This window comes from Lonchura striata, chromosome Z, assembly GCF_050655825.1.
Source record: "Lonchura striata isolate lonStrDom1 chromosome Z, ASM5065582v1, whole genome shotgun sequence".
NCBI lineage: Eukaryota > Metazoa > Chordata > Aves > Passeriformes > Estrildidae > Lonchura > Lonchura striata.
In genome coordinates, this window is record NC_140740.1 from 71,355,433 (window position 1) to 71,378,026 (window position 22,594).

The 22,594-nt window shown below is 36.0% G+C and overlaps 1 protein-coding gene across 7 annotated transcripts in view; it reads right to left on the minus strand.

The window, feature by feature from the left end:
* The window catches only part of SMARCA2 (SWI/SNF related BAF chromatin remodeling complex subunit ATPase 2), a 114,978-nt gene that overhangs the window by 60,428 nt on the left and 31,956 nt on the right, over nucleotides 1-22,594 (minus strand). For all 7 annotated transcript variants that reach the window (XM_085566416.1, XM_085566417.1, XM_085566423.1 and 4 more), the window contains 14 exons: nucleotides 22,372-22,473; nucleotides 20,735-20,984; nucleotides 15,674-15,800; nucleotides 14,261-14,434; nucleotides 13,870-14,043; nucleotides 11,576-11,746; nucleotides 7,977-8,030; nucleotides 6,372-6,502; nucleotides 6,123-6,183; nucleotides 4,664-4,764; nucleotides 4,229-4,376; nucleotides 2,415-2,578; nucleotides 769-835; nucleotides 94-204 (listed from right to left, as the gene is read on the minus strand). In XM_085566416.1, the coding sequence (XP_085422542.1) occupies nucleotides 94-204; nucleotides 769-835; nucleotides 2,415-2,578; nucleotides 4,229-4,376; nucleotides 4,664-4,764; nucleotides 6,123-6,183; nucleotides 6,372-6,502; nucleotides 7,977-8,030; nucleotides 11,576-11,746; nucleotides 13,870-14,043; nucleotides 14,261-14,434; nucleotides 15,674-15,800; nucleotides 20,735-20,984; nucleotides 22,372-22,473 (1,835 nt within the window). The remainder of the gene's footprint in view (nucleotides 1-93; nucleotides 205-768; nucleotides 836-2,414; nucleotides 2,579-4,228; nucleotides 4,377-4,663; nucleotides 4,765-6,122; nucleotides 6,184-6,371; nucleotides 6,503-7,976; nucleotides 8,031-11,575; nucleotides 11,747-13,869; nucleotides 14,044-14,260; nucleotides 14,435-15,673; nucleotides 15,801-20,734; nucleotides 20,985-22,371; nucleotides 22,474-22,594) is intronic.

A 22,594-nucleotide genomic window follows, 5' to 3' on the forward strand; every position in this document is an offset into this window, starting at 1 on the left:
GGGAACTTCCCCATAAAACAAAACTGTGTTTTGAGGTGCGCATCATTTGAAGGTGTCTGGGTCTTGCTGTAGAGAGATAATAGTTAAAATTACCTTAGCAAGGATATGTTTGTCCTTTATTATGTACTCATAAGTAGTTAAAAGAACATTAAATTTTCCACTTCGAAGCTGAGGAACAAGTGAGCGGCGCATTGCAGGTGTACCCTGAAAGAGAGAGACATGAATTGTAATTCTTTACTTTGATCAAGAAAAACAATTGTTTTTATGAATTAGCAGATAATAAGCAACCAGATGAACCTGCAATCATACCATACTGTAAATAATAAATTGACATAATTCCAGACCTTCTCTGAGTGCCTTCCCTAAACTTCTGCTAGACTCTAAAGCTGCTGATGGGGCTCACAGAAATACAAAGCCATTCGTCTGGTCTCCCTACAAATTGCTTGGCTATATCACTACTACAGGAGCCACACAAGAAAGTATTTAGCTAGGAATAAAATGCTAGGTAGTTATGATTTGTAACTCTCAGCAGAAACCTTGCAAATGTGATAATTAACAATTTTGTTCTGCATTTTGTACAATGATTTACAGTTGTTTACTTCTACAGTCTTTCACAGTTTCTTACAGTCTTAGTATGGCTAACTCACACTGCTTAGTACATGACAAAACCTTATGAGCAGATAATTTAAAAGCTTGCAGTGACAGAGGAGAAACTGTCTCTAGTTCTCATTCCTTCAATTCTACAGTTATATAAAAAGCAAATCAAACCTTGTAAGATATCTTCACCACAGAAGGAGCCCATTTGTCAAATTCATATGTCCAATTGGATAAAGTCCTATAGAGATTACAGAAAAAAGTAAGATGTTTCATCACCTGCAGATCAAACTTTTTAAGTGTTTCCAAGTGGCTGCCAGCTTTTCAATAGGTTTTATGTAATCAACCCACATAAATAACAACAATTTTAAAAGTGCACTTCATATACTGCAATAAAACACAAGCATCTTAGAAGGAAGTAACCAGAAAAAAATATGTGAAACACTCATTCAGCTTATATTCAGGGCCCTTTTTGAAACCAGTAAAAGTAGTGTTTTATACACACCTTTATAGTTTGGAACAGAGTAACAATAAGAACAGTGTTTCTGAACAAAAAATAGATTTGCAAATTCCTCTATACTAGTTTTATCATCCAAAAATGGATACTCAGCTTTTCAAATACAGCCCAATGAAATTGATAATATACTTTATCTGTGCAGAACTACTCATGTGCCACCAACCACAACTATGAGGACCCATTCTAGCACTGTTTCTGCTGTTTGATCCAAACAAAAAAGTTGCTATGGTGAAGTAAATTGCTATTATGAGACAACAGCAAAAATAAAACCCTAAGATTTTTCAGCTGCTTGCATTTTTTTTTCCCTTCTTAGTGGACCAATGATGGCAACAATGTAGAAAAGGCAGAAAAGGCAGCTTTTTAAACCTATAAAAGAAAGAACTTTCAGCTCCACTCACTTTTTGAAAAAAAAAAAAACAACAGTGGAGTCATTAACAGAAATCTTATTTTTTACTGTGCCCACATGAAAATTGACAATAGTGTAACACTCCCACTATTTTTGTTTTATAGATCTTCTCCCAGATGTTTCTTTTCAATCTTAGCTTATAATTTGTATTTATAAAATTGGGCACTCCTGTGGCATTTACATTAGTTAATCAGTTACTACTGCAACACAACCAGAAGACAGGACACCTCAAAAGAAATCAAGAGATGGCCACAAATCAAATTTATCCTAATTCTAGAACAAATTTGCATGTTCAGTTGGTGGACAAATTACCTAATAAAATTGCCAGGGAACCTCTCAATATCAATCAAGTCAATTACGCATAAAAATAAGATAACAATTCCTCAACATCCTGTAAGATTTCTACAATGACTAACATTTTTTATTCAAATCACTAAAATCCACACCTCACCTTTGGAGAAAGGAAAATGCATTAAAAGGAATTTATAAAATAAGCAGCATTTTGGAAAGCTAAGGAAAATCAAAAGGGGGGCAGCACAATAAACAATCATAATCTGCACACCTGACAAAGTGTGTATATCAATCAAGGCTACATATATCCAGGACTATCCACACAGTACTTAAAACATTAACATCATTAAAGTATGCTTTCATGGTATCAGAGATTTTTATTATCAGAACTAAAAGCTGAAAGGTGAACTACATACATGTAATCAGAAAGAAAAAACATCCCCCTCTTTTGGCTTAAGAGTGAATTACAGTAAATCAATACCGTTTGCCAAAATTAATAGAATCAAGTGTTTTACTAGCTTTCTGGTTTTGCCAGCGTGTTGCATTTCAATTAAAACAATCTGCAATGCTTAGGACAGTAATGCCAGAATGAGACCCATTACTTACGACAAGGGAACAATGATGAGATAGGGGCCATTGAGTCTTTTGTGCTCCATCAGGTAAGTGATGAGAGCAATAGTTTGTATTGTCTTTCCTAGTCCCATTTCATCTGCTAAAATTCCATTCAGATTGTTATTATAGAGAGAAACCATCCATTCCAGTCCCTGGAGCTGAAATGAAGAGTAAGAGTTTCAGTTATTTAAAACCCACAAAAATAATTAATAATAAATCAGCAGTATGGAAATAAAGTTCTGATGTCCTGTCTTCTTACAAGTTGGATTCCTTTACTAATATTATATGCATGGAGACCCCTGTCTTTACATGGAAATACCACTCCTGTTTAAAAAACTCTGTAAGATGAAGTCATATTTCCTGTAGAAAGGTTTTACTACTGCACACAAAGCAACAGAAGCACTTATAGTAAGGCTGATAAACACCACAACAGCTATTTGTTCCTCAATTTCAACACTCTCAAATGCTAAATCTTTCCATTACATTTGTATATAAATGTATTCCATTACATTTGCCTGTTAAATGTCAGTTAAAATCTTTCAAAACCAATCTCATCAAAACCTCACAAAACACAAAGCCTCACACATGCCAACTCTATCACTGGTATGCTAAAGCTCTTGTAGCACATGTCCAGTTAGTATTTGTCATTCAAAACTCCAGATCAGAGCAGGCCATCTTTGTCCAAATATGCCTTGTGTATAAAATTCCAGAGCTAGAAGGAAGCCCGAGTTCCATAGCTTGGCAATATCTACATAACAGAATTTCACACTCCAAGGAATTCTGCTAGAAAGTACTATTTCCTTGTCAGACAGATTTCCACATGTGTGTATCACACTACTGATGGATGTGTGAAATTTCTCCTTCTCATATCCAAAGTTTTGGTCTGTCTACATGCAGGTCTCCTGCATGGAGAGAGCAGGAAGTTAGGTGGCCTGAGAAAGTTCAGAGGGAAAACTCTACAGAACACTCTGGAGGTAACTGTCTGTTCTTCCTGCAAGACAGTAGCCAAAATAATGTAGCAAATTTACTGGCCTTACATACATGTGGACTGATTCACATTTATTATTAAGTTACCGAGAGCTGACTGGCATCTGTAGTGTCCCATCTACAAAGTTGCTTCAGAATTGAGGAAAGCTCTTTTGTTTACATAATTATTCTTAATGTGGAAATATATACATACACACACAAACAATCTTCTGGGTAGAGATAAGATGCAGGTTGTTGGAGTTCACTATAAAGTTGTGTGATAGCAGAAGTGTAGAAAATATGCATCAGGGACATTTTCAATCACACATGAATCTAGCTTATATCAAAATACCAAAGGTCTTGGTTACTAAATTCAGTGAAAGTCTGTGAAGAACATGTGACACCAACCTCCATAGCAAAATATTTTTCTTATTTTCAAATTGTATATATCATTGCCCCAGAATATTAGGACCTTAATTAAAAAATAAAACTCTAAACTTTTAACTATTGGAAGGAGGAAAATACTGTTAATCCCCCACAACTAAAACAGTAAGAAATTAAATTACAAGTCAATGAGAAGGATATTGAAATCAAAATATTATTTACCTGCAATGAAGAAAAGGTAGAGGTAGCTGTAAAAAGTTTGTATTATTCAAGGAGGATGTATGTAACATTATCTGTGACAGCTATCCTTGCTTTACCCATACTTCCAAATTCTAACCTACTAGAGCCTTTGTATTTTTTCAGTTTGTAAATTTTTAGTTTGTCATTTGAAATATCACAATGAAATGTTTGGCATAATTACAAGTTTTAGGTATTTTATTGTTTTAATGATTTCTCACCTGATAATGTTTTAATGTGCCATTAATAAGAAGGGAAGACTGTTTTTCCACCCTTTCAGTGATAGCATGAGCAACAGTATAGTAGGACTGAGACCCTCTGGCGCTATATTGCATGCTATATTCATCATCCACATCTTGTTTGGCTGTCCTGCAAAGCAGAAAAAGAACTCGAGTGAATTCCTACAAACAAGTATTTTTTGACCATGGCTTACATGTCTAAAGAAACAGTTCAAGTCCTCAGTTTTGAGTGAGGTGAATATACCAAAGAGAGCAGGATTATAAAGAGTATACAATTAAATGATCATTTTCCTTCTCCTGCAGATATTTATACCAGAGAAGTAAATCAAATTACTGTAATCTAGAGAATGCTACTCTTGTGAAACACCACTGTTAGAAATCACAGTTCCTAAAAAACAATACTTAAGGAAAACTCACTCAATGATTTGCTTTGCATCCTTCTCGGAAACTTCCTCACTGTTAGGATCCAGGAGTATCTTCTCATCTGTTTCTAATTTGCTTGATTCTTCTTCCTCATCCTACAGAAGAGAGAAAAAGAACAGAAGTGCTGGGAAGTGTAATGTGTTCCTCGGTCATAGTTTCAAATGGCATTCACATACTGGTAGCTTTCGTTGGTCAGTGTTTCATGACAGACATCTGAATCATAAGGTTCAATTCACACCTATTCTGTAATAAAATTGCACTGCAGCATAACAAAATTATTTTGACATACATTATCCAGCAGGAAGTCATAATATTTTGAAATAAAAATTATTTTCTCCTGTAATCATCTTCCTTTCCAAAGCCTTTCTCTGACTATGATATTCATGGAGAGTATTCCAATACCATGTGTATTTTTATGTTGTATTCTAGATAAATTAATAAGGCTTAAAATACTGCTAAGTACTACTTGGTTAGTAGATTTAGGCCTCTAGTTTCTTAATTTTTTAACCAGTTATTTTTACTCTTTGTGAAATAACTTGTCTTTTGGCCACAGTTGCAGCAGATAGCAAACAACTTAAAATCTCAGTGAGATTCTAAAATCTGATAGGTGTCAGGTATCAGGCCCTTCTCTCCACCCTTAATACTAAGACACATGTAGAAATACATTACCAGAAATTACTCCTATGAAGACACACGATAACATACAGTCCAGTCAGTTTCAGTGGTTGTTTGGTCTAGTAGTGTAAAGACTGCTAAACTTAGGAGATCTGAGTACCATACCTAGCTCTGCTCCCAGGCTGTTGATTGAACATGGTCCTCCCTATTCCTCACTTCTGTTCTTTAGAAAGTACTGATCTGAAAATGCTATGCAATTATCACTATTCCTTATTCATTGTAATACAATGACCCTGCAAAGCTGGGATCTTTGTGTGGGTTAATTATAAGACTCTTTCTAGAATTTTTGTAATTACAGTATTTAAAACACCATCCAAATACTGAAAAGTCTGAATATAAATCCCTGGCATAATCCCTAACATTTTAATAAACATAACATATAAGTAGTAATGATATTTTAATGCCTATAAAACCTTCAATGCATAAACCTTGAAGATGTTAATTTCATTCAGCACAAAGCCACAGTGGCAGCATTTTCTGAGATGTATTTTAAAACAGGAACCTGCTTAATTCTCTGGTTCATTAACATTCATAATCAGAGTAAAATATTTACTCTTCCTAACCACAATTACCAGTTAGGCCTTTACAGAGTATATAAAGAACTAGAAATCAAGAATTACAGAATCAATCCATTTTCCTGTTCATAAGAGTCTTAAAGCACCTGCACATCTGCTATCACATCCCCTCTCTTCATTAGGAAGAAGGGGAAAATGAAATATGAAATAAGTACTTGTTTTTATACTGTACTGTCAAAGTATTTCTTTTTAAAGAAACATACCTCCTCCTCATATTCAGAGCCACTTTCATCTTCACTGTCTGATCTGGGAGCAACTTCATAGCTGTACAAAATGACAGAAAGATTGTGAATTACAGGTAAAAGGGGGGAGCTAATAGGTTCAATGTATCTCCTACTCAACTTTCATACAATGTATTAAAACAAGAATAGAATTGGTAAACAAAAAAGTGTAACATGAAAAACATCAATGCAAACAGAAAAAACAGTCTATTTCATATACTAACTACTTACCCAGGGTTCATTTCCAGCCAAGCATCCAGCTGACTTGCTTTGGGTGCTTCTGGTCCAAGAAGAACCTTGCCTGTTTCAGTGTGAGTAACTTTGACTGGAAGGTCACTCATCTGACTGCTCTCATCTATGGGCTAAAAATTAAAGTGACATTTTACACTATAAAACAACTGAACTCCATATTTCACTTATATAATAAAAAGAACTAATAGCACCATCAAAATTCCAGTACTGAACAACCAGTGAAGTTTTGTTCCTAGATGCCACACTTTCCCACTAAGCAAACACCGAGTCACAGTATTTCTGTGTGTACCATATTCTATGTGACATCCACAAGTATTTCCCAGTATCCCAAGTAAATTAACAAGAACAACATGGAAAAGAATGTGCTATTGGTTTTTGCAAATCAAGACACAAGGTATGCATTCTTATAACCCTTTAATCCTGTTTATACCAAGAGACATCTGTAACAAAAAACATACTGTGACCTTACAGCCCTTTTTTTTTTTTGAGAAACAAGAACCAGCAATTCAGTTAACTTTCTAAGTAAAGGCCTGTTTTAAAAACTCACTGTCCTAACTTCTTCAACTAAGCTGATGAAGCACTTGTAAGAACTAAATCTCTTATTTGTGTTGTAGTAAAACTAGAATAGTATAATCACTCTTTAGGTTATTTCTTTGCTCTGTTTAATCACAGATTTTTTTTTACTTCAAAAATTTTTTGCCTTCTAATACTGTTTCTACCCAAGAATATTTTCCAAATAGATACATATGAGTAAGAAAAACTAATTCTGAACAGTTCTAAACACTGACTGAGTACAAAACACAGCCAATTTCAATTAATATTGAAGTTACAGGAATGTTATGTGCATTTTCCTTGTGCAAATACAAATATATTGGAGTATTTACTTATAACTCTAACTATACTAGCATAACTATCACTTTCAAGTATAAAAAGAGAGCACAAGTAAAACAAATACAATTCTAAAGTGTTTAAATAAAAATGAAGTGGAATAGAAAAACTGCACGAACAGAAGAGCTCTGAATGAGGCAGCATATGCTCTGCTACTGAATGAACAATATTATCTGAAGAATGACACAGAAAATTTACTAATTTCCATTTGCTTCTGAGGAGGAAAGAATTTTCAGATGTCTTAATCCATCATAACACTGTACTCAGTCTGTGACTGAAAGGTAATTACATGCAATGTCAACAATGTATTTTTTTATAAATATGAGAAGATGGACTACATCGTGTTTACGAGCACAGACTAGAAAGTTGTCTGTATATAGACTGCAAGAAAAATATTTCTTGTAAGCACATTATAAAACGGAGAGGCAGACTTCTTCACATACAGTGATAGATTCAATATAGTTTTCGTTTTAGTCTTTGATTTTAGGATTACTGAAAGGCTAGCATGAACGTTAACCTATATAATTATTATTTCTGTTTATACACAACAAGTCCTAGAACAGTTGTCATCGTAACTCTTTTCGAAGTTATAGCCATGACACACAATCCAGAATAATCAATGGAAAGTTTTATTTTTTAAAACCAAAAACTAACAAGAAGAAAAAAACCCAACCCAAGACCTTGTAAAATTCATACCTCTCCATCGGGACCAAGACCAGATGCCATTCCTTCTGCATTTTCTTCAGCTTTCTACAAGAAATGAAGAAGTGATATATACTATGGTCACATTAAAAGCACAGAAAGTATATTTTATCTGATATAAACATTTTGGATGATGAATATGTTTCACTTATTTCTGAACAGCATGGGATTCAAGTTATTGAAGGTGTGGATAGATATAGACAGAGACAGGCCCAGAGCAATAAACATACAAAAAATATCTACTAATATAAGGAGGGTACCTACTCAGTCCATTATATAAATTTGCATCTAAGAAGTGGCTGGCCCACACAATTTCCAGCTCAGACCTAAACTCAGTAGCTTATAGGCTATTCTAATGCAAATAAATTAGTAATTTTTTTTCACATTATTTCCTCTAAACTACTTTAATATACATTTTAAAGGTGTCAGCAGGCATCACAGATTGTACATTCATGCAAGGTACTTTCATCTTGGTCTATATTCTGGGTTTTTTGGTCTGACAACTACCTAGAAGGAGTATTTTTAAAGTTTTTTGTACTATATTCCCTTCATGTTTAGACCTTACTCAAATTAGAAACAAAAGGAACCCTGGAGTTCTTCACTGGAGAAAGCTAGATTTTTTCCTCTCCAGTCACCAACCTGAGAAATGACCAGTATCTTCTTCAAGGCTTATCCTCATTTACCTTACTTAAAAATGTCAGCACAGTATGAGGAAATAAAGAAAGACATGTAGTTAGCTTCTGCATTCAAACTTTCCTAAACAAGAAAGGACATTTTACAGCTTCTCCTTATGTCACGCTGATGAGTTTGTAGTACTACAGCAAAATATTTTGGAAACTAATATTAAGAGAATGGACTAACAACAAAAAGGGATTTCTTAAATTGTGTTTTAGAGATAAAAAACTTCCAAGTATTATTAAAGCATGTGATCAATATATACTATCAAGTCATTCTTCTTTTGTTTAAGAAGTATACTTGAGGAACAGCTGTACTTCTCAATATTTATATAATCCTTAATGTCTTCTTCAGATCATTTCAGCCCTTTTCTTTATCACTAAATTCTATTATCTAAAGCACATATTTGAAATGAAAGTGTAACAGCTGATGCTCAGTAGGAACAAAAATAATACAAGATTTCAGGCTGCCTGTGCCAGCACTTCTGGGCAGCAGGTATGATTACTGCAAAGGAAAGAACTGTACCAGAAGTGAAGATTTGAAATAAACACAAGAGCAGGGTAAGTTATGAAAACACGTATCTACTCTTGGGCTGAACACTCCACATTGACTGAGGATACCTTTTCCCTGGATGAACTAGGGCTGGGATCCATTCTTTTACACTAGAGAATGCTGTCTAATACATAAAGATTGTTATAGCTTAGCTACGGGCAATGGAAAAGAACGTTACAACTCAAATTACAGACAAGCAGTAAGCATCAGTGCTGTTCACTGTGCAAAAATCATAACCTGCTGTGAGAACATTTATAACCTATTGTTAAAAATTTTGGAAATCAGAAGAACATATCACAAAGAAAATAAATGTAAATAATGACAGACATCTTGCACTTATATTTTGGACCATGCAAACAGATCTCCAATATTGACAACTTAACCCTTGCACTGGGAAAATTTCAGTATTAAAAAGTAAGAAGGCACATTTTTTTAAATTCTCTGCATAATGACAGGAAAAACTATTAACAATAAAGTGAAAAGCTGCACAGCAACTTGAACTAGCCTAGAAGATGAAAATCTCATATGGAATATTTTTTCTTATGCATGACTACAGTAGGAAGCTAGAGAGTGGAAACACAAACAGAGGAATATGAAAGAAACAAACAGGGAAAATCCATCATGAAGATTACAAAAACTGTATCCCAGAGAAAGAATGGACTAATCTCAAATTTTATTCTACTAAGACTATAAGGTTCACTTGGATATTCTATAATGAGTTCTTCCTCACTACCATTTCTAGGAGAAAATCCTAAGAACTGTCTTTTCTCATTTTTCCGTAAGTGCAAAACATTAACTACAGGTATTAGTAGATTAAACTTTATTATGGATTACAAAACATAAAAGCCTAAGAACTGAAAGTGTATGACTTGGAAAAAAGACACAGTGCCCACTAACTGCAATGTGTTCCACAGTCATGGAATAACAAATTCATAGAACTGTAGATTAAAATAAAGGGTAATTTTTGTATGAACTCCTATTTCCTTCACAGATGAGGGAAAGATTGATGGAAAGAACTTAATTACAAACAAAAAGATGAAGGTGATCAAGACAGAGCAAACATTTATTTTTTTCTTTCTTTTACTAATTTTCCCTTAGGTTTTAGGGTGGGATATATAGAAACACTGAATTTACAGGACATATCTCCTTTCAACTTCAGGAACAGAAAATTATGTCTTTACTGACATAGAAAATAATGCTGTTTCTCACACAGACTTAGGCTAAACTGACATACAAAGAGAAACATAACACATATGTGGACAATTAAAGGAATATATATTTATGTCATTACAGCAATGCAGTCACTCCACTTGCTGTCTCAATAATGATTATCTCTCCTGTGCATTATACACATTATATCTGGCATGTTCTCACTGGTAATACAGGCCAAGAGCTCCATCTACATTACATCTTCATTCTGTCACCACATTTTTGTTTCTATATTAAGAACATACTCTCAGGAACAGAGTTATTTTAGCAGGGAAAAACATGTACTATTTTTTATGTCATTAATGTCCAAGATCAGTGCTTTTTCTATGCTGATTGTTTTTAACATATTTCCAGTACTGTCAGTAAACCCTGTAAACATATGCTTTTATTTGCAGCAGTAATTAGTAGCAAACCAGGCATGAAAATGGATTATAAAAATCCTCTTACATATTCTGCAAGAGATGAAAGGTACTCTGAGGTAAAAAATGACAAGTAATTTCTTAATCACTATTTCACACATGGAGGTATTTTTCTGACAATTGCACTGTTCAATTTCAACAACTTTCTCTTGCAGGGTATAAGTATTTCATATGAAGAAAAGTAAAGTCTTGGAAATTTTAAATTAAAGGTTAAAAATGTACAATTAACAATATTACTGGCAAAATACCCATTTACCATAATAAACCTAGACAAGTTTCTTAGCCATTTTCAATGGTCCTAACAAAACAGCCTTCATCAAGTATAATAATGTGGAGGTCTAAAATAGGTGCACTGGATGAAACAGCTACACAAAGCAGACTCTTGCCATCTTCTTCCCAGAATGTATTTTTGATACACTGCACTCCTTTTGGGTACATTATCCTAATTTACATATCTGTCTCAATTTTACCTGCACAAAGTTTATGAGCAGATTAGTGTTATAAAGAGATTAGCAGCTAAGAATTTTATAATCCTGCCTCTTATCATCTTCTTCTGAGCACGCATATATATTTCAATAGAGGGAGAGAGATGAGTTCCCTCAGCATTAAGAATTTGGTGGTACAGATTATTTTAGACACTCTGATACATGTATGACAATTCGGCATCACCACATTTATCAACATTTAAATTGGATTTGAAGAAGAAATGGCTTAAAAATATCAGCTGTAACTACTTGCCTTCTTTCTTCTCCTTCGCTTCTTCTTCTCTTTGGCTGCTTGTGCCTGTTTATGTTCCCATACCAGGTTAGTCAAGTTAGCCACATACTCATCTGTCTGCTGCAACAGGTAGGCCAGACGTCTGTCTTTCTTTTGATCAATCAGCTTACGGTAGCCTTCTTCATCTTCGGCCTAGTGACACAAAAAAGATGTCAATCAGGACAGAAATTATATTGAATGCACACCATCCAACTCCTATGCCAATAATAAAGCATCATCTTAGGTCATTATGATCTGCACAGAGGGAAGCTACATGGGTAAAGAGCTCGTTGGATGATCAGACCCAGAGAATCATTTATTTTTATCAGTATGTCACAGCATTGGCACAGACTTTAAAGACCATCTAGGTAAAATTCCCTTGCCGTGGGTAGGGAAACCTTCCACTAGACCACACAACTCAAAACCACATCCAACCTGACCTTTAACACTTCTAGGCATGGGGCATCACAACTTTTCAGAGCAATCCGTTCTAGTGTCTCACCACTTTCATAGTGAAGTATTTCTTCCTAATACCTACTCTAACCATACTTTCATAGAACCACAGAATCGTTACTAAGATTGGAAGATCCCAAAGATATCAAGTCCAACCATTAACTTGACACTCTCAGGTCCCCCAGTAAACCATGTCATGAAGCACCAAATCCACATGCTTTCTGAACTTCCCCAGGCAGCCTGTTCCAATGCTTGACAACCCTTTCAGAGAAGTATTTCCTTTGATGCAAAATCCAATCTAAACCTACTGCACAACTTGGGACTGTTTCTGCTTGTCCTACTGCTTGTTACCTGGGAATATAAACCAATCCCCACCCTGATACAATCCCCTTTCAGATGGCTGTACAGAGCAACGAGGGTCCCCCTAAGCCTCCTTTTCTCCAGGCTAAACAACTGCAGGTCCCTCAGCTGCTCCTCACAGGGCTTATGCTCTAGACCCTTCCTAAGCTCCACTGCCCTTCCGCAGATATGCTTCAGCACCTCAAAATATCCTTCTCCGAGTGAGGTTGTAAAACTCAGCAGAGGTTTTGAGGGGTGGCCTCACCAGTACTGAGTGCAGGGTGACAATCCCTGCCCTGCTCCTGCTGGCCACACTATTGCTGGTACAGGCCAGGATGCCACTGGCTTTCTTGGCCGCCTGGACACTGCTGGCTCATGTTCAGCTGCTGTCAACCAACACTCTCACATCCTTTTCTGCTTTGCAGCTTTCCAGACACTCTGCCCCAGCCTGTATCAGCATTGTTGTGACTCAAAGGCAAGGCACTTTGTCATATCACTGGCTTCAACTTTTGATGCAGTCCATGGCTTTCTGGTTTGCAAGTGCAATTGCTGCGCCCTGCTCACCTTTGTCATCTTCCAATACACCTAAAATCCCACTGTAAGGTGTCAGAGGTCATACTTTATCTGAAGACTGTATGAAGAGCCATACCACAGGGGACCCTGCATAATGTTGTGTTTAACACAACTATCAGTGACACAGAAAAAAGGATGAAAGGCACTTCAGTCAAGTTTGTAGAGGCCATGACACCACAGGTTATCTACCAATAGGTTCAAGGGCTGGGCTGCACTTCAGATGGACCCTTCAACTAGGTCCACAGCATTCTGAAGAGACATGATTATACATGAAACCATTTTACTCTGCTCTTAGAATGATATAACTGATATTGTGAGGGTATAGGGAAGGAAAAACCATGAAATAGAATGGGGCCATTATCTGAAGCATTAAATGTGTAGAACTAACTGCAATTCATTCTCAAAACACATGTATTACTACTATTGGTTAGATACTTTCATATGTGGAATCAACTGTATGTAAAAATTGTGGAGTAATGCCATGAACAAGTTAATTATCTGGAATCTTCCAAACTATAAACCTAGAAATAAACTGAAGTCCATTATTTGTAAAATGGACCAACAGCCTTCAATTATACAAAAGTGTTAATATATGAAGTAAATTAGATTAAGTTGCTGTTATTCAGAAGTGGCTGTGCTAAGTTTTCATGCTAGTGAAAAAAACCAACATATTCCTATACAAAAACCTTTAAAAATAAGGAGCTCTAGGTTAAATTCAATAGTATCATATACTACCATTAACAGAAACATACATAACAAAATGTAGTAGTTTTGGATTTATACTTTTATCATTACTGAGTACTTCACAAAGAAAACACATGGGAGTGGCTAAGACAATATACGAGCATTTTAAAAAGGATACAATACATAACTTTAACTAAAATAACCATCTTCCTTCCTCTACTTCTTACCATTAGTCTCCTCATTCTTTCTTTCTCAATTCTCTCAGTTTCTTTTTTCTGCTCACGTTCAGTGTTGGCATGCCAAGTTGCCACAGCTTTAGAAAGTTTCTGAATTTTCCCAGCGACTGACCGGTGGTACTCTTTAAAATCTTTAGCATGCTGCAATATGCTATTCAGGTATTCCTAGAAAGAGAATCAAGTTAGTGCAGGCACTCTGACCTAGCAAGGATTTGAAATCAGGAACTTAGAAGTTCTGATCTTACAGTCTTACAATTACTTATCACTTGGAGTTTTTTAATCAGAAAAACTCCAAAGGTAAATAAAATATGTAAAAGAGAACATCTGTACAGCAAAGCAAGGTGCATTTCTGTAATGGCACAAACAAGATAAGTTAAAATACCTGGTGCTTCTGCCTACGCTTCCTCTCCTGCTCTATCTTCTGCTGTTTTTCAAGCTTTTCTGTCATACGAGCCTCTCTCAAAGTCTGGCGCTTGCTTCGTTTGTAGGCTTTGGAGTTCAGTGCTGTCTCCAGTGTTGTGTCACGACGCATGCAGGCTACTACCTCTTGTCTTAACTACCAGTGGAGGGAAGGGGGAAAAGACAAACACTCAAAAAAATATAATAGCTCTTAATAAAACAACTTTAAACACTGCTCTTGCAGAGTAGAAAAGTAAACATTTCAAAATATATCCCAGTCTCCTCTTCCCTTTTCATTATAGTTCTGAAAAGAATACAGCATTGCTAAGTTGCAACAGTTACATCTGTTACCCCAAGCAAAACTTTAACCTTCAGAATGGTCAAATGCATTAATTGCTGTTTATCATTATTATGATATCATTATTTTATCATTATTAATTTCTTCCCTCTTTACAAGGTGCTGGTAACAACCATCCTGCTGCAATAAAAGGGGCCAGCAAAGATGTTACACTATCAAAATAAAATGCAAATAAACCACATGCATAAGACATTTTCTAGTGCTGGACCTGAACATAACTGACAATTTGTTTCACTGCCAGCTGTACAGAAGACAGGTGGGAGAGGTAAACATTAAGAGCTTGGAACAGCATTGCCACAGTCCCAGCAGTAGAGCAGGGAGAGCCTGTGTTTTTCATCTGACCTCTGACAAATCTTCATTACAAAAGAATGCCAAGGGTACAAAGGAAGGAAGACTTGGACACCATGGCACAACTCCTGCCAAGGCTTTTGTCAGGAAGTATTTTGCTTGACCTGCCAAATCTCATCTTTGTTCCTCCAAACTAGCTGTAAAAGCCAATGGCAAGAATCCCATAACAGTCTGGCAGTGTAATTCCTTTACTGAAACTAATTTGCTGATACAGGCACTCAACATTTGACTTATATTTTATGTATGATCCTGTTACGTTTAATTTTTAAAGTCTGTGGCATAGTGGAAATACCACACAAAACATCAACTTTTATAAAAACAAGGGGACTTCTAGAAACACTAAGTATTCCAGAACGAGGTATTTGTTGAGAAGGTCTGTGCTGAAAATCAACTTGCAGTCTCGCCAGAACTTACATTGTACCAATGTCATGTTCATTTCAAAAGACACAGTTCTATGGTCACATTCTACAGTGGAAGATAAAGCAAGGAGCAAAAGTAACACCTGCACATTTTTATTACCAAAACAAAATAAAATCTGACATTCCCATTACTTGCTTGTTGTTTATGTCAGCTCTCATGAAGGATCTGCTCACACTTTGCACTAAAGCAAAATCTCTTTCCAGTTTACTCTTTGCTGCATGAACATGTTTACCTGTGACTGCTATGAAAATTTTCCTCAAATGGCATTACCTGGCGTTGGAAATTCAGTAATCTAAGTGCCTTCAATTCCACTGTAGCTTTGGTCCGCAGATCAGGGGGCAGAGAACCAGGTAAGTTCTCCAGTTCCTGGATTCTGTGAGCAATTCGAGCCTGAAGTCTACAAAACAAGAAAACTGGGTAAGACACCACAAGAAATCTGTAAGGCATTACTAAAGTTATACAGTAAAAATAGTCAGTTTAACTCAGGCATTTACTTGTCTTTTTCTGTTTTTTTCTGAACTAACAGGCTTTTGCAGAGATGACACTTTTTGCACTTTGAGAATAAATTGTCAAGTGCTCAAAATATCCCTTGGCTTTTCTTTTCAACTAGAACTAGATATGTGAAAATAAACTTGAGAATTCTATTTTACACATACTATTCAGGATTCTGCTTTCAAGCTTCTTTGATGGGTATTGTTTTTAAGCAGTGTAGTCAATGATGACAGACCATACTTGCCTTACTATCTGAAATTCTACTTTGTTATTTTATTGACAAAGTAAGTTTGTTTATAAAGTATTCACGGCTGCTCCTGCAAATCGAATTCTACTTCACTCTTCCTTTAGAAGCTCATTTTCTATTCATTTGCAAATTCAAGAGAGAGAGTTAATAGTAATAGACAGAACTTGATTTTTCCAGATTTTTCAATTACCAGAATAATTCTAAAGTTTCTGGAACAACAAACAGGGTGTAATGCTGCATTACGGCAGAAGACTATATTGGTGTCTTTAAGAGAGTAAAAAATTGAAGCAGAATTAGGTAAGTAATTTTGGTTGTACAGGTTGAAAAGCAAATCAAGAAGAGTTATTTCTTTACTAGAAAAGTTCCATTAAAAGCTGAAAATATTTGTCTCAGTCCAGAAAAATTCATTACTCCTGCAGAAAAAGTCTTTGTTCAAAAAATGACACTGCCTTATTTTGCTATTTCCAGTTCATATACCACACTAAAAAAAGCTCGCATTTTGCACAACTGGGCACTCCATTTAGTAAGAAGGTATTTTAGCTCACCTAAGGATGCAAAATCTTCAGAATTTAGTGGTTTCTTGAAGATGTAGTAGCTAGTATGCATTCCTACAAAAAAAGCAGTCAAGCTGCTCTAAATCATATGATCCACCCTGTCGTTTACCCACACATGGATGCAATCCTGCATCACAATTATTATTTTTAATTCTTCTTCTCTTCCCAAATAGCTGCAGTGTGTCTCCTGAAACTATCACCTACAAAACATTTTTAGCTAAACCCCAGATTTCCTGACTTTAATGAAACCTTAAGGGAGCAGTCACAACCTTTCCAAACATTTATTTTGAGCTGTGAACTTATTAAAGCAACTGGTATTGAACATATTTTCAATTTTTTTTTACATTCTTTCTACCATCAAATGTTCCTTCTTTTACTATACATGCGGAGTTAATCTAGGTTCTCCCTGACATACCTTATGGTTTTAGATAACTAACTGTAAGAGTCACTTCCAAACAAACATGAAGCAAAATGCTGACTTCTTAGTTCTGTCAGAATTGTTTTCCTTCTTTTACTTCAGGTATAAAACACATAAAAGTGCTTGCTGTCATAAAAGTTTACACAAGTTCAAGTAACTGCTAAAGGTGGGCTGGTCTCTGCATTTCTATCATCAAATTTGAAACAAAAATCCAAATATACATGTTTCTTGAGACATGTCTAAACATAATCAAAGCTGACAGAATGTGCTTATTATTTACCAACATCACATTATGCAGTCCACTCCCATACAATAGCCATTTCACTGTTAACAATTCTTTTTTAACTTGAGCTTATAAAAAATCAGATCAGAAATTAATGTATATGAAATTTTATCATTAAATTATACAGCAGATTAGTATATCCAGGATAACTTTTCCTTCAATTATTTTCCTTCATATGTTGAAATGCAGTAAGCTACAAACAGTGACAGCTCAAGACTTTGGTGGGTGATTGCCCTTCCTTCAACCCAGTCAGAGGGAAGGAATAGGAACAAAATCAGCAGTATTTCTGAGTCAGTAGTGATACTGCTGTAGAAAACTCTTATTGTTACTCAGACCAGTTCTCTATTTAAAAAAAAAAGTCCAGAAAAATAGAAGTTGAAATAGTAAAAGAAAATCCACAGTACCTGTATGGAAGAATAAAGAAAATAACAACCAGATGGGTTACGTATGAACAAAAAAAAAGTTTGAAGTTGAATTTCACATTTTCCTAGATATACTCTTTCTATGTATTGTCTATGGTACTAACAGAGTAATGATAATGTTTTTTTCAGTAGTCAGTAGGATTTTTTGAAGAATTCCAACTCAAGTGAATTAGAAGAACTACTTGAGACACCTTCTAGTCTTTAAAGAAAGTGACCACGGTTTGTTGTACTGCTGGTATTTTCATGGAACAATGTTAACAGCTGTTAGGTAAAGAGAATTCAAAGAAAGCAGTTTTATTTAATGTTTTTACAATCACTTGAAGTATATCATCTCACCATTTAAAGGATGTAATAAATTAATCTTTGCAGTTCAGCAATCTACCTTCATGTAGAAAGCGGCCACTGAATGTATGCTGAGATCTCTTCGCAAAATAAGTGATGCACACTCATTTCTCATTAACTCAGGTAAACAGCAGAGGTTATAGTTGTACAATCAAACCTGTCTGGCATGAATGCCATGCAGTAAAGATACCTAAGAAAATATTTTGCAGATAGTGGAAAGAAACCACGTAAAATCTACAGGACATTACCAAGTCTATTATTTTTTAATGTGCAATGAGAATGAGGGTGGAAAAAAGCCTTTCAACATAATAAAACAACTTTAAATTATAAGCATTATTACCTTTAAGACAGCTATTCAGTGAGATTAAAAAGAAGCACTTTATTTTGAAGAAAGCAATAGGGACAATTTTATAAAAATGTATACTGGATTTGCATGGCTAGGTATTACTAGCAGGAGGGCTACAGCACTAGCTGCTGTCAGAAGCTCTCAGAAGTTTCCCCTATGTCCAGCAGAGCCAATGCCAGCCAGATCCAGGACAGACCCCTCCACTGGTCAAGGCTGAGCCAATCAAAAATGGTGGTAATGCCTTAATGATAGCAGATTTGAGAAGGGGGGAAAAAGTTACTGGGCAGATGTAATTATGGCTACAGAAGAGCAGTGTGAGAACCTTGAGAAGAACAACTCTGCAGACAGAAAGATCAGTGGAGAAGGAGGGGCCACAGGGAGTGGAGCTGAGAATCCCCCGCAGCCGATGGCACAGGCCACGGTGAGGCAGCTGTGCCCCTGCATCCCACCGGGGACCACAGGGATGCAGAGATCCATCTGGAATTCAAATGGTTTTCAAGGCATAATGCTCCTTTATTAAAAGGGTTTAGTGTGAGATCTCAAGAGCCAACTATTTCATAAAGTTTTCACTAATCTCAGTGTTTTCAGGATAAGGATGTTTATTTTGGCTTTTTTTCTGCTCCGTTTTTATTAAGAAATTGTGAAGACACATTTCTGAATTAAACTTGCCTATATTAAAGCTAAATCCAGCACCATTAAACCACAGAAGCTGTCATACTGCTTTTTTCAAAACTTCTGTGTGATGTTATTTACACAGTTTTAACTAATGAAAAGATTTCCAGGAGTTCTACATATTCTGGAACTCAAAAGAAAATTAAACACCAGTAATGTTCAACATTAAAAGGGTTTGGATCTTACATCTATGTTCTAGGATAAAAAACCCATAAAATATAAAAGCTTTCTTCTGGAGAATCCTTATCAAACTTTCATCTCACTCTGCCAAGAACATCAGTGTCTTTAGAACCTAACATGCTGGTTCTGTAACTGGTTCTCTGGTAAGTAAAAGCATTAGCTTTATTTTTTTGTCACTCCTCACTTTCCTAGTGTTTATGAACACTAAGACATAAAGCTTGGCACACACAGTGCAATACAGCAGGGCTGAAAACACACGAAGAGTAACAATTTGAGGTTAATTGATGCAGAAAACGTTGCACCATACTGGCCATATAATTCTTGGTTGAAGTTAGTGCTACAATTCTCCTGTCAGAGTAACTGTGAAACCATAAAATGGTGTGTTCTACAAGCTTCTGAGAAAGATGCTGGAAAATAGTGATTGCTCATGCTGAAAAGAGATACAGCCATTCAGTCCTAGGATTTATGCATAAGACTAGCAGAATGATGACAAGAATGCACTGATAGAATTAGTTAAGCAATACCTGACACAAAAGTAACAGCTTTTCTGTAATCAAGGCCTGAATTCTGGGCACGGTTATCAGACCCAAAAGCACTTCATGATGTTTTACCTCCATAAATCAAAACTTGTTAAACCAGTCTTCTGTGCGATCAACATCCCTCTTGGCTACCTTCCTCTACAAACTCAAAGTAACAATGCAAGATACATCATTAAACTAAAACAGGTAATACTCTGAGTGCAATTACCTTCCTCTGACTGATAATAGGAAATGTATTTTAGGCGCAGGTCAAAATCCTTCTGCCTGGCAGACTCTCAAGGTCAGTTGTTAAATAGCCTTGATGCTGTAATAAGGGAAGAAGTCTCTTTCTAACTCCAAAAGAAATGTTCTACCCTTTACTTTGTAACAAATGTACTTCATAATCTAAACAGAACATTCAAGAGGCAATTTTTGAAATTGGTATACTTTTTTCTTATCTTGCCCATGACTTTCTTATTCTCTTCACTCTTTGCTTGTCCAGACAAAACCATCATATTCATAAAAATGTGGTTTTGCTGTGGTTACTAACTCTTCAGCCTTTTGGCTGTCTCTGCTCTCTTCCAACTTCCCTTTGTTTGTAATACTGAAAACCTAGGATACAAAATTGGTTTCTCTTTAAACTTCAATGGCTTCCAGTGATACTGCCAGTATGCTTCATTAGTTCACCATTTGGGGTAGAATCAAATAATTGTTTGGTTTGATATTTGTGTACTTCTTGGTAATACAGCCTTTCCCTTGAAACTTTGTTTACACTATCACCACTACAATAGCTGATTGCGAGGAGTTCCAGTTAAGGATGTGAAAAACAAGAATCATTTTAATCTTGTTACTCTTACCTATATTCACGTTCTTGGAGGATTTCAACAGGATCCAGTCCTTGTGGCTTCTGGACAGGGCTGATGCGGTTCTGCTTCTGCTGCAGCTGGACAATGGGCGAAGGCTGTCCAGGTGGGGGCTGTGGTACAGAGGGCCCAGGCATGGTGGCAGCAGGCTGGGCGGCAGCGGGAGCAGGAGAAGGCCTGCCACTAGGAGCTGGCGCTGGAAGCTTTTGCTGTGCATTGGAGACATTCATATCTGGGCCTTGGCCTGAAACGTGAACAGTACTGATTCATAACATGAAATACAGAAAGCAGGAAGAAAAGCAAGACGGCTTTCTGAAGACAAGATACGAAGGTAAGGTATACATTTAAAATCACCAGAAAAGGCACACTGAGACTAGACTGTTTTTTGAGACAGACATACTAAAATGCAAGTATACTATATATTGCAAGAAATGGCCAAAAGAAAACCAAAACACATGAAATTTTATGATGAATGTCGTTTCTTTTGCTATTCCTGTGGACTTTTAATTCTAGTGTTACCAGAAATGAAACAGCTGTAGAACTTCGTCCAAATGCAGACCTCACTCTGCCTCTTGTTCACTATCCTTGACGTTAGAAGAAAGCATCTAATAAATACATTTACAACTGTATTTAGACATACCTGCCAGATATAAGTAGCTTTTGTGTCACTATGATCTCCTAATAATTTTATTTATTTCAAATATCAGGAACTCAATTATTCTAATCACCATGAAAACCAACACCTCAGTTAACATGAAAATAGTACCTGTCATTTACAGTCACTAAAGGTCATAGATTTTGTAATTTCTTTATGACAAGTTACCCATGCATTCAGATGTTCATGAATTCACTATTAAAAGACATTGCTAAAATAAAGATGATGCTTAATTGTCTCAAGAGTCATAGTCGCTTAAGCTAGGGAAAACAAATTCAAAGTACACCTGCAATCTTGTAATCAACCTTAATTCAAACCAACATCCTGAAATATATAGAGATAACCCTTTGTAATTCACACATATGCTTCAAACTCCAGGAAAGGAACTTGAGGACAAGCTGTAGATTCTGTATGTAACTACACTGCATTTCAGCTTATAAGAAGAAAAAAAACAGGCCATCAAAAGCCTCTCTGCAGCCTCAGTTCTCAGGGAATCCGGGAAGTTGAATGACTGTGCAATGAATGACAAATATATTTGAAGACATGGGGGAAAAAAAATTACAGTATTCATTTGATCTCAAAGACTACACTGATCCTTCAAAGCAATTCAATTCCAAAAGTACAAAACACAGAGAAAGAAACAGTGTAATCCTACCATGATTTGAAAACTTTTGTTTAAAGTAGCAAAGGTGAAAGACAAGCTTGCTGCAATTAAGCATACTCAGAATATAACTTATTAAGTTTTATGCATGTTCCTCAGAAAACATACACATTTCATTCTGACTGGAAAAAGGTGCTTCATGTTCAGTCTGTCTAAAAATGGCAGTTAATTTCACGTGGGTCTTTTCCAAATGAATAAAAGGTTATAGACTCTCCTTGATTAAACTCCTAGACACAGTAGAGATTACACTATTTTTCCTGCACAGCTTTTTACCTTTCCTTTTTACTTTTCCCCCACATCTTTTTCTCACCATACCTTCAGTCCATGTTTTAGGGGTAATAGCAGTTGTATGTCCAGGCATCCCTGGTGCAGCCCCTGGTCCAGCAGCAGTACCACTCATTGCATGTAATCCAATACCTGCAATTTGACAGAGGAAAAAAAATTTGCTAAAACACAAGCCATTTCCAAGATTCAAAAATCATTGTTTTCTAGCATGCTAGTCTATTCAGGCAAGTAGTACTTTTCTTCATTAAGTAAG